This window comes from Seriola aureovittata, chromosome 2 (genome assembly GCF_021018895.1).
Source record: "Seriola aureovittata isolate HTS-2021-v1 ecotype China chromosome 2, ASM2101889v1, whole genome shotgun sequence".
In the NCBI taxonomy this organism is placed as follows: Eukaryota; Metazoa; Chordata; class Actinopteri; order Carangiformes; family Carangidae; genus Seriola; species Seriola aureovittata.
The window spans coordinates 19214646-19230361 of record NC_079365.1 but is presented as its reverse complement, the minus strand read 5'-3'; the positions used below and the strand labels follow the sequence as shown (position 1 = coordinate 19230361).

The following is a 15716-nucleotide window of genomic DNA, read 5'->3' as shown; positions in this document are numbered from 1 at the left end:
AATATGCCCACTGCAGAAAATTGCTTTCCTCGCAAAGTATTTCATTTCACAGTCTTAAAATCATTTTTGATAAAACAACTAACAACAAATAACACAAAAGGCTTTTCTTGCCTAAATACATCTGTGAATAGTGAAAACGCAGTCACTCACCAACAGTGGGTACTTCTAAAATGTTTTCACTTCCGGATTTTTCCAGTGTGTTGATATGAATAACCACTGTTGTCATTCTGTATTGTTAATCATTACTCATCACTGAATTATATAATTTCTTTTACAGATTACAACACCAGGCTTCCCAGTAGTGGTGAAGATCGGACATGCCCACTCTGGAATGGGAAAGGTAATATTGATTCCCTTACAGTGATGCTCTTTTCATAGAAAAAAAAACAAAAACAGAAAACAAAACACATTTACATGGAAAATTAATGAGTTCATGAAAGGTTAGATCTCCTGAAATTAGCTTACAACATTGAAGCACTTATTGTGATCAAATGACACAGACATCAAGCTGTTTTTGTCTTGTTTAAACTGAAGACAAATTCACGTAATGGGAGAAAATAGCTGCATGTTGGAGTGGAGCCGACCCATTAGACCGTTGCATCATTTGACAAATTGCCATTTGGAAGTGGTTTGAAATCTCTCTGTGTGCCCAGAGATAGTTGAATGGCTACACTAAGCACCACCACATGTCATTGGTACTGTGTAATGCTTTCCCTGACATATACCACCACTGAATATCCTCCTTCTTCTTCCTCTGTTTTCTTATTATCTGACTTTCCTTATCCTTTCCTCCTTTCATTACTGCAGCACATCTCTTCATATTCTCCCTCAGTTCACCTTTTCTCCTCTCATTGTGCTGTGTAATGCTTTGTGACTGACAACTGTGTTCATATTTTCTGGGTGAAATGAGAGTGAAGTGTTTATTCTCTTTCTACCACTCCTCATCGATCCACCACACATCACTCCTCTGAACTGCTCGATCTGATATGGTGTTACTGTCCTTCCCCTGTGTGTAGCTGGGCCTCTTATCAGTCTGTACCATTTGCCTTCTTTTTTCCCCCTATCTAATCTGTACCTGTAGTCTCCCACAGAAGTAAAAATTACACTTTTTTAAAATCTGTTTTATTACTTTGTTGCTTCTCCCCAAGGGGAATAGTTTGAAGTAATTTATGATAAATACAGAGTGAAAGCACAAGTACAATAGATTCCACTGTGGTTTTTGAGGAAAGTGGACCATGTCACTTCTAGGACAATGACAGTGTCTCCTGCAGAGGCCATAACAGTTTCATTTCCGGACTCCACACTGACCCAGATAATGGATTAGGTCTGTATTGATAATATGAGTGTATTTAGACACTATCAACACGAACAATGCAAATTACAAGCAGAATGCTTCACTCAAGAAGAGCAGTCTATGAGTTTGTATCATTTAGATTCGCAAACTCTTTGTGTAGATGAAATAGTCTGACATTTTGGGGAATACTATTTTACAAATATTTTATAAATATAATTTTTTTCTTGCAGAGAGTTAGACGAGATTGACACCACTGTCATATGTGAATTTCCCCCAGGGTATAAATAAAGTATCTATCTATCTATCTATCTATATCTGTGGAGGAAAGTATGAAGCTAGAGCCAGCAGGAGATTAGCTTAGTTTAGCAAAAAGACTGGAAGCAGGGGGAAACAGCTTGCCTAGCACTGTCCAAATAAAACAAAATGTTTTTCTTTTTCTTTTTCCACTTTGGTTTTTCTACATATCAAACCAACAGGGCAGAATGTGTTTATCGGTGAGCTTTAGAGGTGCTGGTAGGAAGATTTATTTTTACCTTTGGACATAGCCAAGCCAACTATTTACCATGTCCTTATGCTAAGCTAAGTGTTAAGCTAACTGTCTCCTGGCTTCATATTTAACGTACATACAATAGAGTGGCATCAATCTTCTCATTTATCTCTCAGCAAGACAAAACACAAAACACGGAAATAAGATGAAATCCTTTTTCTTTTTTCCTTTTTATTGTTACGGAAAATAGTTGCAGTATGTAATTTGTTTTTTACCAAAGCTAGAATTACATTATTACTATTAAATTACATTTAATTTAAATTTAAATAAATAGTGTTTCTACATGTACTATTCGTATTCCTCTGTAGGTCAAAGTGGACAATGTGAGTGACTTCCAGGACATTGCAAGTGTGGTGGCCATCACTCAGACCTACTGCACTACAGAGCCATTTGTAGACGCCAAGTACGACATCAGGGTCCAGAAAATCGGCACTGACTACAAAGCATACATGTGAGTGTGTTCTTGCTTGTTAGTCGGATTCAGGGAAGAGTTTTTTTTTTCTTCATATATTGTACATGTTCATGTGCACAGACATCTGCTTTAACAGAGCATAAGTTTAACAATCTGAAATGTAAAGCCTGCAGATTAGCATGCCAGTCCGCTTTTATTTGCATGCTTTTTGTTGTGTGTAAACCTGTATTTGTTGTGTGTAAACCTATGAGCTCGCTGTAAAACAAAGACCATTTGGTAGCTGGCCTATTTTTCAGGATGCTAATCAGCCTTATAACCTGCATCTGCGCTTGTTGCCTGACTACACAGGCTTCAAGGTTGTCTAGTTTTGTCTTCCTTTGATTTCTTGTTTTTATAATTTCTGCAAGTGAAGGGTGTCTGCAATAATTTAACGCACAATTTCCTGTTCTTCTTCCAGGCGAACATCCATCTCTGGTAATTGGAAGAGCAACACTGGATCTGCCATGTTGGAACAAGTAGCCATGACTGACAAGTGAGCGCCGCTTCCACATTAGTGATGCTCAGGCCGCCCTGGTATCACACATATCTCTTGTGTTATGTCACAGTTAGTCACATTGTACTCGCACAGCAGATTTATTCAGCTGAAAGCAGTTCACATGGGTAAACACAAAGATGTTTGGAAATGAGTTGATATTCTTAGTGGGTTAACAATGCACTGTGCATTTATTTTTAATGTATGTATTAAGTTGGGTCGTGATGATACAGGTTCTTCCTTAGGAGGCTAAGGATATTTAATGTTTTCGCATTGAACCGCTGTGCTCAAGGCTAAAATCTGGATTAAAGACCCTTTTCAAAGAGTGCGTCTTGGCCTGTCAAAGCAGGAAAAACAGGCGTAATTTCTGACATACATGTGTGACAGAGCCATCGCAATGTTACACACTACACCTCTGCTTCTTCTGCTATAACAAGTCAAAATGTATGAGTATGATTGTGTGTACTGCAGTTGCTGCACCAATATCTGTATGGAGCACTAAATGGATGCATAAATACTAATTTTAAGTATATGGAACAGCGCCAACATAGTTATTTTCCTTTACAGTGTATGATTTGTCAAACAGTTTTTTAGCTCAATTTGTTAATGCTTGATCTTTCCAAAACCAACAAAAATACATTAATATCAGCAAGACTTATTTAATCTGTGACAGCTAGTAACAGAGTACAGTACATTACATATACTTTAAAACTTCCAAATGTGACCTTAAAAGTTGTCTGGTGAATCTGACACTGTGGAGAAAATTAGGAATGTACAGTTGCATCCTTCAGGTCAATATTGATTTGTCTGTTTGGCCTTAATTAGATTTTATACAGTTTTCCATACACACAGCGAAGCGAGATAGCAGCAGCACCTTTATCGACCCAGCTTGGAGCTAGAGAGGTTCTGTAACAGGTTTACTGTCAGGTTAAACACCCTGAGGAGCAACATTTGCACTAGCATACTGTGCTGAGGTGATTAAGTCAATATTATGGACAAAGTTGTGAACAAGAACAAAATGTATTTACAAGCCAAAGAAGATGGTGTAAGTCAAGGTTCTGTTTTCATCACTAGTTCTGTTTCATGCAGCAAAGTGCCATTTTCATGTCTGCAAGAAAGTACATCGTAGCTTATTTTTGTAGTTTTCTGTGAGCAGATTATAAATTTTGGCCAGGTCCAGTCAAGCATGTCTGCTTCTCTTTGTGACAGGTATAAGCTGTGGGTTGATACCTGCTCAGAGATCTTTGGAGGCCTGGATATCTGTGCCGTCAAAGCCATCTGTGGCAAGGATGGTAATGACTACGTCACTGAGGTGAGAAAAAAAACAAAGGTGCGAGGGAGGGAGGAAGGGTGGGTGGGTAGGAAGTTGAAAAGATGTTAAAGAAACAGTTGACAAGGCAATAAATCAAACAGTCCCAGTATTTGCAGCTTCCATACTGTATTATCTCTACCATGCTGTATTATCTCTACATTTATTGACTCCTGCTTGTTGTTTGAAATATTTCACTATGTTGACATCAGCCTGTGGGAGTTGTGATTCATAAGAGCACTAATAAGGTCTTTGAGTCTTAAATTTAGCCTGTCTGGCCTAATTTGCACTGCAAGGGCCTTGGACTGTCTGTCTGGGAATAAACTGATTGAACCTAACCTGAATACACATTATGAGCATTACTTGAAGGGTAAGTATGGATATTCTCTCTGGCTGTACTTACCACCTTTCTCAGTATGTGTGTTTGTTTATCCGTCTCGCTCAACAAGCTGCTCTGTCTGGGTCTTTTCAGCTTCCCTGTCTCTGCATTAGTCTTTCACTTTCCAATATTTTTCAGCATATTGGTTTCATGTTTCAAAGTCTTTAGTCTTGAAGTCATGACCACAATGGCTGTAAATTACACATTAATGTAAGAATATACTTTGCTGTAATAATATGTTGCCTAAAAATTGAACACTGTGACATTTAGTGGTTATGTCTCAGTATGAAAAAGGTCTAAATACTCCCAGCCATCAGCACTGAAAACACAGAGAGTGGGCGAGGTGAGTAGGCAAGTAGGAGATTGCATCGACAATGACTGGCACAGCGTACGACCGCAAGATTGAGAAAATGTCACTGTGCAGTGGGAGAGCATCTACCCACCTTTTCTCAGTTGTAGCAGTAGGCAACAGAGAGCAGGACCCAAAGGCAGACACCATGACACAGCTGGCAGAGTTAAATCCAAAGAAGTGAGTGGACAGGTAATCTCATTGCTCAAGGCTGTGACATAGAGCTGGGCTGCAGTGACAGTAGCCAGGAGGAGTTCCTGGTCAGTGAGGAAGCAAGTTCAATAAAACTTTGGATGATGAATGGGACAAACTGTAACAGACACAGACCGAGTTCATATGCAAGGCTGAGGTTCACGCTCAGATTGAAAGAGAGAGAAAGTCAGGCTCAGATAATTAGCTTAGGCTCAGCTGGAGGTAGGGTCAATATTAGAAACAGAGACAGGCTCAGTGGAGTCGCTGGGAAGTTGAAGAACCACAGTGTTGGGTGGGGGGATGACCAGAGAATGAGCCGTGTGAACCAATGAAAATATACTTGCATCCGGGCACTTTCCTTCAATGCACCAGGGAAAAAGACTGTAGAGGTTGAGAAGACATGCAGAGGGATGGTTTGCAGAAGGGCAATCAGAGAGATATCCAAAGGGCACAAGGGCACAGGACTAAAAGGTGAGGAGGCAGGGGAAAGCTAGCCTACAAGTAAGTGAGCAGTAAGCTAGTGAAAGGCAGGAAGTGGAAGAAAGTGGAGAACTGGGAAACTCAGGATCTGGAGCAGGGGCTAATTTGGCCACAGGATTGAGTGGCCAATATTTCTGCCAGCTCAGGGAGCATCTTGACAAACCAGGGTTTGTAAGACACAAGCTGGAGTGCTATAGAGGGAGCCGCTTTCACTGCTCTTCGCTCAATGCATTTTGGCAGTAATTACAGAGCCACTTGGTGGTGTAGATCAACTCGGCCCCCTCATCCATGGAAAAAGCTGGGTCGATTTTTGTCAAAATTCTGGTAACTGGCAGTAAGTAGCTGGACCGAAAATGGAGACAGCAATACTCCACATATGGTTAAAGACAGTTTGCTTCGTTTGAAAGTCAATAAACAAGCCTACACTTGATCAAGGGCCGGCAGTTAAAGCGGGCAAACAAATTCAGTGGTGCCGATGCAAGATGGCGAGTATTCATGAAAGTAGAAATTCAAAACACACAGATAACTGCTACTGTAACTGAACTGTAGATGAGCTGCCAGTGAAGCAAACAGAGGGAGCAGAAGGAGATGATACAGGAGCCACACTAACATAAACACCCATTCACTGCTGTAACCAAGCCACATTTCTAAACATCCCACGAAGCCTGACTGTCAGGACCAAATATATGATAGAAGGTAGATTAGATTCTCAGTGGGAAAGATTTGAAAAACATGTCTCCCATGAGTCACCTCTTCTGAAAATTGTTTCACTTTTTTAGTAAAACCGTTGAGTGGCAATATATTTACATGGATGTTGATTGCTCCTTAAATTATAAATCTCTTTCATTGTCGTCCAATGATAAGAGATTTGGGTGCTGGAAATAAAGATGATTCCCATGTTTTATGCAGAAACAGGCTGTCAGTGTGTATGTGAAGGTGAGTGTGCATTGAAGGGCGTACACACACTTGTTTGTTAATGTATTAGACTGCTCATGTGAGGTGGGATGAAGTAACAGAAGCATCTAGCGATACAATGCATGACAGTTCGACATCAGAAATTACCATATGTTTAAATATATTAATACATTACCATATGTGTTGTGACAACACTGACAGCATCCAGAAACATGAAACAGTGGCTTTGCCTAGATAAGCTGAAATCTTTTAAAAGTGAAAAGTCCTATAAGCTCTGTTATTAGCTACTACCACACCAGTAGCACTGACCGTCGTGCCATTTCACCTCTCTTGTTTTTTCTTGACTTTGTTATCCAGTCAGATTCATGAACATCTCATCCAAGCATGTTTCCAATGAAAAAAACACACATTTTCTTATATACTATATTGTCTTTGCCCTCTCTGTCCAGGTTGTGGGTTCATCCATGCAGTTGATTGGTGATCACCAGGCAGAGGACCGCCAGCTTATCTCAGAGGTGGTGATCACTAAGATGAACCAAACAGTGGCTGTCAGGTCATCCAGTGCTTCCCGCTCACCTGCTCGCTCCCCTCAAGGCCAGAAGCCAACGACTGTGCAGCCCCAGCAGGTAGAAGCTGTAGGAAGCATGGCCAGTTGTAGTCTGTGTATTCATATTGGGCAACTTCAAATAAATATTAACAATAACACATGCTCACACATCATTTCCTACAGTTCTCCCTGAGAATAAATTCATGCTGGTTCTCTTGGAGGTATTGCTTAGGAAGATTTGAAGCTGTTAATCCCTAAGGGAAAAGAATTTAGTCGTAGCCTTTCACAGTTCACTGCTGATTCCAAAACCCTCTTATTGCCATTCTTTCCCACTCTCTTCTTTGTTTTTCTTTCTTTCTGTCTCTTTCCCCCGCCCCCTCACTCTATCCCAGAGTGCTGCCCTTAAGGAAGGACTGGCAGATCCAAACAGGACGTCAGGCCAGCGCCCTCAACCTCAAGGTTGTCTAAACACTGTTCTCCATTGTAATACAAGTGTTGCCGCTGGAGGGCCAAAGCATGTCTAGAAAACACTCTCTGAATCAGTCGTGGGACAGTTCACTCTCAGACATCTTAAGAGATCTCACTGAAATTATGTATGCAGTATTTGAAAAATGTAACGTTTCTCTGCACTGTCATTAAAGGAAAAACTCAGTGGGTAAGGTTTACCATTAATTAACTTGAAGAATCTGAGGGATGAATATGTGGTGGTTTTCAGTCTGTTGAGCTATGTAGGATTTTGACTCTGACATTCAGTTAAAAAACATACTGTAAATACAGAGAAACCCCATATCCCAGATTACCATCACAGGTATTATGAACATGATGCTCTAGCAGGCTTAGCAATACCCGGGCAATTTTTCAATTAATAAATGGAATAGTTTGATATTCTGGGAAAAGCACTCACTCGTTTCTTGCCAAGAGTTAGGTGAGGAGACTGAGACCACTCTCATGGCTGTACAGTAAATGTGAAGCTGCAGCCAGCATCTGGTCAGCTTAGTTTAACATAAAGACTGGAAACAGAGGGAAACAGCTAGCCTGGCACAAGTCTAAAAACAACATGTTGTGATTTCATGGATATAATAATACAACTGGTTGCCTCGCAACCTCACTTGTATGACAAGTGTGGCACATGACCCTTTCTTAAAACCACAATATGTAATTTCTACACTTCAGTTTTTGTACAAACTAAAAAGATGAAGATAAAACATGTTAATTAGTGAGCTTTACAGGTGCTGGATAGGCACATTTTGTCACCTTTGAATAAAGCCAGATTGTTTACCCCTGTTTCCAGTCTTTTTGCTGAGCTAAGCTAATCAGCTGCTGATTGTAGCTTCACATTTTCTGTACAGACATGAGAGTGGCATTGATCCTCTCATTTATCTCCTGGCAAGAAAAAGACCATGTGTATTCCTTTAAGAGGAAGATCAGTTTGTATTTCATGCAACCTGATCTCTGATCCTTGAAGGTAACAATATTCATTGTCATTGCCACAAACTGATGCTCTGGTATCATGTGTGGAGTTGAGAGTGAAGATCGCCGCAGTAGTCTGGGTCTACTAGCTTTATCTCTCTTCAACTTGTGACTTGAACTAACCACAATCAAATGTATAGTATAATGCACTTAACCAGCGTGTTGGGTTTAACTGCTGATGTGTTAAAACTAAACGTTCCGACTAAAAGCTCTGGTAAAACTGCACATAATACGGTAAATTAACAAAGCCATTATTAGTGGAGTCACACTGTTTGTCAGTGAGTGTGTGTTTGCATGGTCGTTCATTATGGGGCTTCGTTTTGCATGGATGTGTGCGAATGCCAGTACTATGTGTGGTGTTTAATATGTTTGTGCTGGTTGTTCTAGGAATGCCAGCTTTCTATGTTTTACAGGAAATGTTAGAGATTATCATGTGCCTACAGTGTTGACATGTGCAAATCGGATCCGGCCTTTCAAAGATAATCATTTAAAACTGTGAAAAATGGTTGGATAGTGGCAAACAAGCTTATTTATAGATGGATGTTCAGCTTGTTTTTATGCATTCTTAAGTGGAGAGAAATATAACACCTTAAATTTGCTCCTCATAATCATTGTGTAAATTAGGGTTTGGTCAGCTCAGTTCGGTTTCTGTGGTTAATGTTTGGCTTTTGAATCCTTTTTAAACCCTGTACATTCTTATTGTGCAAATCAGTTCACGGTAAACAAACTGACTTCCTTTCGTCAAGCAAAAGACCCCTTTGCAAGATCTGAAGGTTTTGTGAATAACTGCTTGGTGTTGTCTTTGGTTGTAAATGAGCTCTCGTTGTTCTGTGTTATAATACCTGAGACAAGACAAAAGTGGCTTTACACGGTACACAATACATTTTATTCCTGGCAATTACAAAACCTGGTCACGTGTTTAATGAAAACTTTCAAAGAAAAGAAACATCTTTTTTTTTCTCTGCACGATCATTTCTTATTTGCTTGGATACAGACTATTGAATTACTGTTATTTGATGCTCATACATCATTCAGCTACAAATATCATCACGTGTTTTAATTTCAGTCTTTCCTGATTCATGAGAAAAGAGATATTGTTTAGTGCAAACACAGGTTAAAGACTTAACCAGTTTTTTGACTTGCATTGCTTAACTGCCTCTTCAGATAAAACAGTCATCCAGTGTAATAGCAGTCAACAAATATAATGACCATACATACAATATATAATAAAGCAGAGATAGGCAAACTAACTCCAAGCAAACTAAAAGATTGTGTAATTCAGGGTTTGCATTCAAGCAAATTGTTACTGTGTCACCCTTCACAAATTATGTTTGTACAAATGGTATTTTCTTTGATTTTTATGCGTCGTGAGTCCCAAGCAACTATTGGGATGCTTAATGACAAACTGATAAAACGTAAGACTCATGGACATTTAGCTGCCTGACAGAAGTGACTCTCTGAGAATGTCTGGGATGAAGTTTTGTAATGGTCATATCACATGATCATGCATGATCATGAATATAATAGTCATTAAAATCTAAATAAACATAAATGAATATACGCTTTCCAAGCTGTCCTCTAAGAAACCTTTTTAAAGAGGCTTTAACATATTATTTACATACTCAACCATAATCCTGCATCCAGGAAAGTGAATTATCAACCATTGGAAACTCATCCCTGCCTCGTCATTTCCTACTCAGCATGCACAATCACTTGTTTCTTTTGTGCTGCATGAGAGGTTGCTTTGCTGTGCTTGTGTTTGAGTCACTGAGCTGTTTTATGCCAATATCCTCTTTTGGTTGTATCATCTCTCCTTTGGTTGTTTACTTTCATTCATTCTCATCTCCTGCTTTTTCCTCTCCACTCACTGCCTTATTCTTTTTTATCACCACACTACCTCCTAACGGTCACTTGGCATGACTGGCGAGTCGCCGCACCTTCTCCTAACTGTCGATCTGTTGCCCTCTGCTGGTCATTGCAGTCCAAACATTTAGAGCCTGCTTTTCCCTAGTCTGTTCTTGACAGATGCGTTGGTTAGGGTTTTTATGAATGTGAGAGGTCATTCTGTGAATGGGCATGTTTAGACACTAGCTCATTATCTGTATCACGTTCTGCTTTGGTCTTTGGTGAGTGTTACAGACGCCTGGTTTTCTAACTGCTGCACTAAGACAACAGGTGCTAAATTTATAAAATGATGATGCTTATTTATTTTATTTCTTTTCCCTTTGCTTTTTTTTGCTTTTCTTACCTCTATGTGATCCTTAGGTTTTGAACGATAATCTAACTATCTTATCTCCATCTTTCAGGTGCACCAGTGAAGTCACAGAGTGTGGACCCATCATCAGAGTCATCAGCTAAGAAAGCATCTGAACCAGTATCAAAGCCTGGCCAGGCCCAGAAACCTAGTCCAGGTCCAGCTCAGAAACCAGCTCAGACTCATAAGCCAAGCCCAGTTCAGAAAGCTGCCTCAGTCACAAAACCTCCAGTTCCGAGGCCTCCCCCGATGACGAGAGCCCCATCCGTCGCAAAGTCAGCCCCAGATTCTGCTGCGGCCCCAGCCAAAGCTTCACCATCATCCCCAGCTAAAGCAGCAGCAGCAGCAGCCGTGGCAGCTCCAGCCTCTCCTCCAACCAAAGCAGTTGCAGCAGCAGCAGCAGCAGGCACAGCTCCAGGCTCCCCTCCAACCTCGGCCGCAGCCCCAGCCCCAGCCTCTCCCGCTCCCTCAGCTTCTGCTCCTACAACAGAGCAGCCCAAGCCCCAGCCTCAGGGCTCCCCATCCCCAGCTCCTGGTAAACCAAAAGAGCTGCCCCCTAAACCCACACCACCTGCAAAGCCCATCCCTCCTATGCGCAGGAATTCAAAACCACAGCTCCAGCCAAAGCCACAAACCCCACCTCTTCCCAAAGCTTCACCCAAACCCCAGCCCACTGCCCCAGCCCCAGCACCTGCTCCGGCCTCAGATACTGTCTCAGCCTCAGCCCCTGCTCCTGCCCCTTCCCCAGTGCAGGTTCAGTCCCCAGCCAAAGCCAGCCAGTCCCCGCCTAATGTCCAGTCTCCAGCTAAGGCTCATCCCCAGGCCAAGCCGGCCTCTCCCTCTCCAAACCCTGAGTCTGCCCCAGCTGAAGCAGCTGCGGCCCCTGCTGAGGCCCAGGCCCCTGTGGAAGAACAGCCAGCATCCCAGCAAAAGAGCCATCCTCTGCTGAAGTAAGAGCCATATTATCAACGCACTGTTGATAATGCAAAGACATGCATTTCAATGGGCCATACTTTGTTTAGGATACAAAAACAATAATTCTCTTGCTGTAGAGAGATGATTTAATCCCACATTTTGATGACATAAATCGATGACATCATCCATAACAATTAAATTATTAATAAAACTTATGTTCTAAGATGTCTTATGTGACAGTCCAGTCCGTCTGAAATTATTTATTTGTAATGTTTCTCAAGGACTGTTATTGTGTATGTGCCCTTAGACATCTCCCAGTCTGTCTTTGCTCCTCACTTACCCCCCTCACTAACTCTGTTAATATTCACACACCCCTCTTTTCCCTTCCTTTATACCTCTTTTATCCCATCATCCATTCCCGTCCTCACTCCCTTGTTCTCCTCCCTTTCTCTTTCCTGTCCTTCCACTTCCCAGTAAGTCCCAGTCCCTGACCAATGCCTTCAACGCTTTCAGCGACTCTTCTTTCTTCCGCGGTGTCTCAAGCTCCGGAGGCGACGGCCAAGACGAGGCAAAGGCAGAGACCATTCGCAACCTCCGAAAGTCCTTCGCCAGCCTTTTCTCTGACTAGACACAGGATGACCGTAGTCAGCCCGTTACTGATTCTGGCCCCCCTTTTACCTTTGGCCACTGATGACTTGATTGACATTATATGTGAACCAGTCTGAGATTAAACTTTGTGTGTTAACTGTACTGTATTCCCTCCTTCCCGGTCCCTCTTCTCCTTCACTTTCAGCTCTTCTGTGTGAGTAACAGTGAGGCCTGCTGGGTAGGATGTTCAGCGAATGATGCTGTGTCAGATTAATTGGACTGAAGGAGTTACGTCATTGATGTAGAAGAGAATAGATAGAATAGAATTAAAACATCTTTATTTTTCCCAGAGCACACTTTCTGAAATATATGAAAGTATATGAAAAGTATTATATTCAAGACTACATAAGTAATGTACATACACTTTAAATACAGAAAATAAAGATAAAGATATATAACTATAAAGGGAGATAAGCCAATATTTTAAATAAATCCAGTAGCACTTTTCAATTAGCTTTTATCAGTGACATAACTCTTTCACTCAGTGGCTGGATTTATACACATTTTAAAAGATCAGATATTTGACATTTGATGGTCCCCCTCCACCCCCCTACTGTGAATGATTTTTTGTCAGTAAGTGAAAGTATGTGAGTAAAAGAAGAATAAAAAAAAACTACATCTTTAAGGATTTGTTCCTGTGTAAGTCCATGAGGTCGTCATTGCTGCCCCTTTTTTGTGTCTACAAGCTACAAGTTCATTGTTGTGTGAGGGAGTTGGAAATATGTGTATGTTCATCTGTGTTCTGTTGATATGCATGGCTCCTCCAAGTGGTTCAGTGTGACTTCAGGAGCAGAAAGACGATCAGTGTTGAGTTTTGCCCTCCGTTGCCTCTCTCTCTCTCTTTCTCTCTCTCTCACTCTCTCTCTCTCTCTCTCTAGATGTTGTAGCCTTATTGTGAACATGTTTTCAATTCACAGCTACGTTTGTTAGTTGTGCAGACCTGGGTCAATTACAGCTCGAAATCCATTCATTTACCTCAACTGTTTGAGTTGGAGAACCACTGAGGGCAAGACTTTTATAGTTTTGTGAGCTAATGTACCAGACAGATTAAATCAATCCTAAAAAAGTAAGTGAATGCATTTCAAACAGTAACTCATGTCTGTTGCTGTGACTGGTGATTTCACCTCTGTGTAGATCTATCAACAGTATTGTAATTTGTTGATTATTCTCATAAAAAGACATTGAGACAGTAGTGCAATAACACCTCGACATGACTGTTGAGCGCTGTCATCCTATTATACATATAAATATGATTATACATACAGGACCTGTGTATCTGTTAAGTACCTTATTCTTACATTCCCTTTAAGATTCCTTTCAGTGGTGACTTTCCAGGTTGCTTCTTACTGCAGCCAGACGCTGGTTTCCAGATTAATATGCCATATTAAAAAGTTGGTTTTTGTGATTAATCCTATTTGTATTATAGGACTGAATTCAAGGCAACCTGGAATCAACCCACCCTGAACCTTAACTGGTCATTTTCAGTTGAGTTGCTGCATTTCAAGTCCAAATGTGTAAAAAAAAAAAATTAAAAAAATCTCAACACATACTGCATATCAACCTGTCTGCTTATCCATCATGAGTACTATGTTGCAAGTAAATTATAACATATTGTATTTGTATGTATGTACGTACGTGTCATCTCAGGAGTTTATTTTTTGTAATATATTGACTGATTGATTTATTTTTTTGAGGCTCCATATTTATGGTACAGTATATTCTTTGTTTTGTATTGTGTTTTTATTTGTAACGCAATACTGCTTTGCATGATCTGGTGACTAATGTTATTTTTTTCTGTACAGATAAAAGTTAATAAAGATGTGGTCCATCATTTCACTGATTCACTAAGTGAGATTCATGCTGATACCTGTGCTTTTGTTTAAAGGGGCAATTACTTTGTCAAGTTTGTAAAAATAACCCTGATGATTTCAACAGGGTTAGGCTCCAAGACGGCCATGTTTTAGCTGAAAGCATGTGTTACAAACTGGGGCCATGGAAAGGTGTGGGTACTTACCAGGCAGGGAGGGTCTAATGAAAAGACATTACTGAGTTGCATTTTGGTAAACTGGCACTTTAAAACAAAACTTTCTCATGTAAACATTTCAATTGGTGAAATAACTGGAGTCCCACTTTAATTATTATAACAAATACAAGCAGCTGCGTCTGATGCTAAAAATTAGCATGTCACAACTATAGTGAGAAAGTTAGAGACCTCTAACAGTAACTACAGGATAATTAATTATCTGACAGCTTTTGAGTAAAGTTGAGGCTTATGGCTTATGCCTCTCCACAGGAGTTAGTCCTGCCCAGTGGATATCTTAAAGTGTCTTCAAAGGCATACAAAGTCTCAGAAGTCTTTCAGTATCTGCCCATTAGCAGAACTGTTGTACTTTGGCATTATAACCAAAAGGGAGTTTTGCTAGTGGTTATGGTGAGGTTAATTAATGCCATTAATATAAATATGCCATTATTCCACAGACTGCAACAGAACTGTACAGTACAACTAAAATGATGAGACAAGATTCTGGACCATGAAAAATTGATTTGAATACCGTCCCGTCATCAGTCCTAACTCTAAACTCTCAATTACTGTAAGTGGGGACAGATTTAGCACCACTGCTGTTTGGAAGGACAAACCAGGTTTAAAACCTGGCTGAAAAACATAAATTCTGCTCCCAATTAAGTCATCAGATCTTTTCTTTGACAACAACAGATATGTAATGTGTTGCTTTATTGAGCTAAATGGAGAAATTCGCTTTTCACTTGCCTCCATCCAGAGAATTAGGTGTTAGGTCAATGCCAGCTCTGTTTGTTCTGTGTTCTTGCTCAAGGACACATCAGCAGGGAAGGTGTGTGATGCCTGTACAAGACCTTGAATCTTTCCTCCAAGTAGCAAAACAATTTATGGATGCACAAAGACATCTGTGAATTACTTATATCTCATTCATATTACAGCAGAGAAAAGAGAGGGTACTTTATATCTTACAAAACCAAGAATAAGCCTCCATCCCAGAGACTGTGTGATAGATTTGTTTCTGTGGTATGAACAAGCCATTTTCAAGAATCAAACATTCAGAAATAGTCTCGTGCTCTTTTACGCAGGAGGGATGGGTTGAACTAGCTGTGCTGAAGCAGCAGATGGCACTATATACACGTGGAAACACTGTGTGAGTATGTTTCTCATCTGTAAAGATTTGTGTTTTGAGATGTTTTAAGTATCTGTTGTAAAGTGTTAGAATAAGACAGCACTATGACACTTAAAATACACTGAATATCTGAGTCGAAAACTATCACTGATTTCAATATAGGCCCCATTATCATTATTGTAATTATAAAATGTTGATAGACAAGGTTACAAAGGTGATGATTGATAATCATAAAAATAATTATTATGGTTACTTGCGTCTTCTTTCTCTAGTCATGTGTGCAGCTCATCTCCCTCTAGCCATTGTCATACACTGCCCACCTCAAAC

The 15716-nt window shown here is 40.4% G+C and overlaps 1 protein-coding gene across 1 annotated transcript in view; it reads left to right on the top strand.

Annotated features, from left to right (window-relative positions):
• The window catches only part of syn2b (synapsin IIb), a 75606-nt gene extending 61509 nt beyond the window's left edge, over nt 1–14097 (top strand). Inside the window, exons 6-13 of the mRNA XM_056395196.1 lie at nt 278–340; nt 2150–2292; nt 2711–2785; nt 3995–4097; nt 6859–7035; nt 7349–7415; nt 10733–11630; nt 12070–14097. Of these exons, the coding sequence (XP_056251171.1) occupies nt 278–340; nt 2150–2292; nt 2711–2785; nt 3995–4097; nt 6859–7035; nt 7349–7415; nt 10733–11630; nt 12070–12223 (1680 nt within the window). The 3' untranslated portion in view covers nt 12224–14097. The remainder of the gene's footprint in view (nt 1–277; nt 341–2149; nt 2293–2710; nt 2786–3994; nt 4098–6858; nt 7036–7348; nt 7416–10732; nt 11631–12069) is intronic.
• The last annotated feature ends 1619 nt before the right edge of the window (nt 14098–15716 follow it).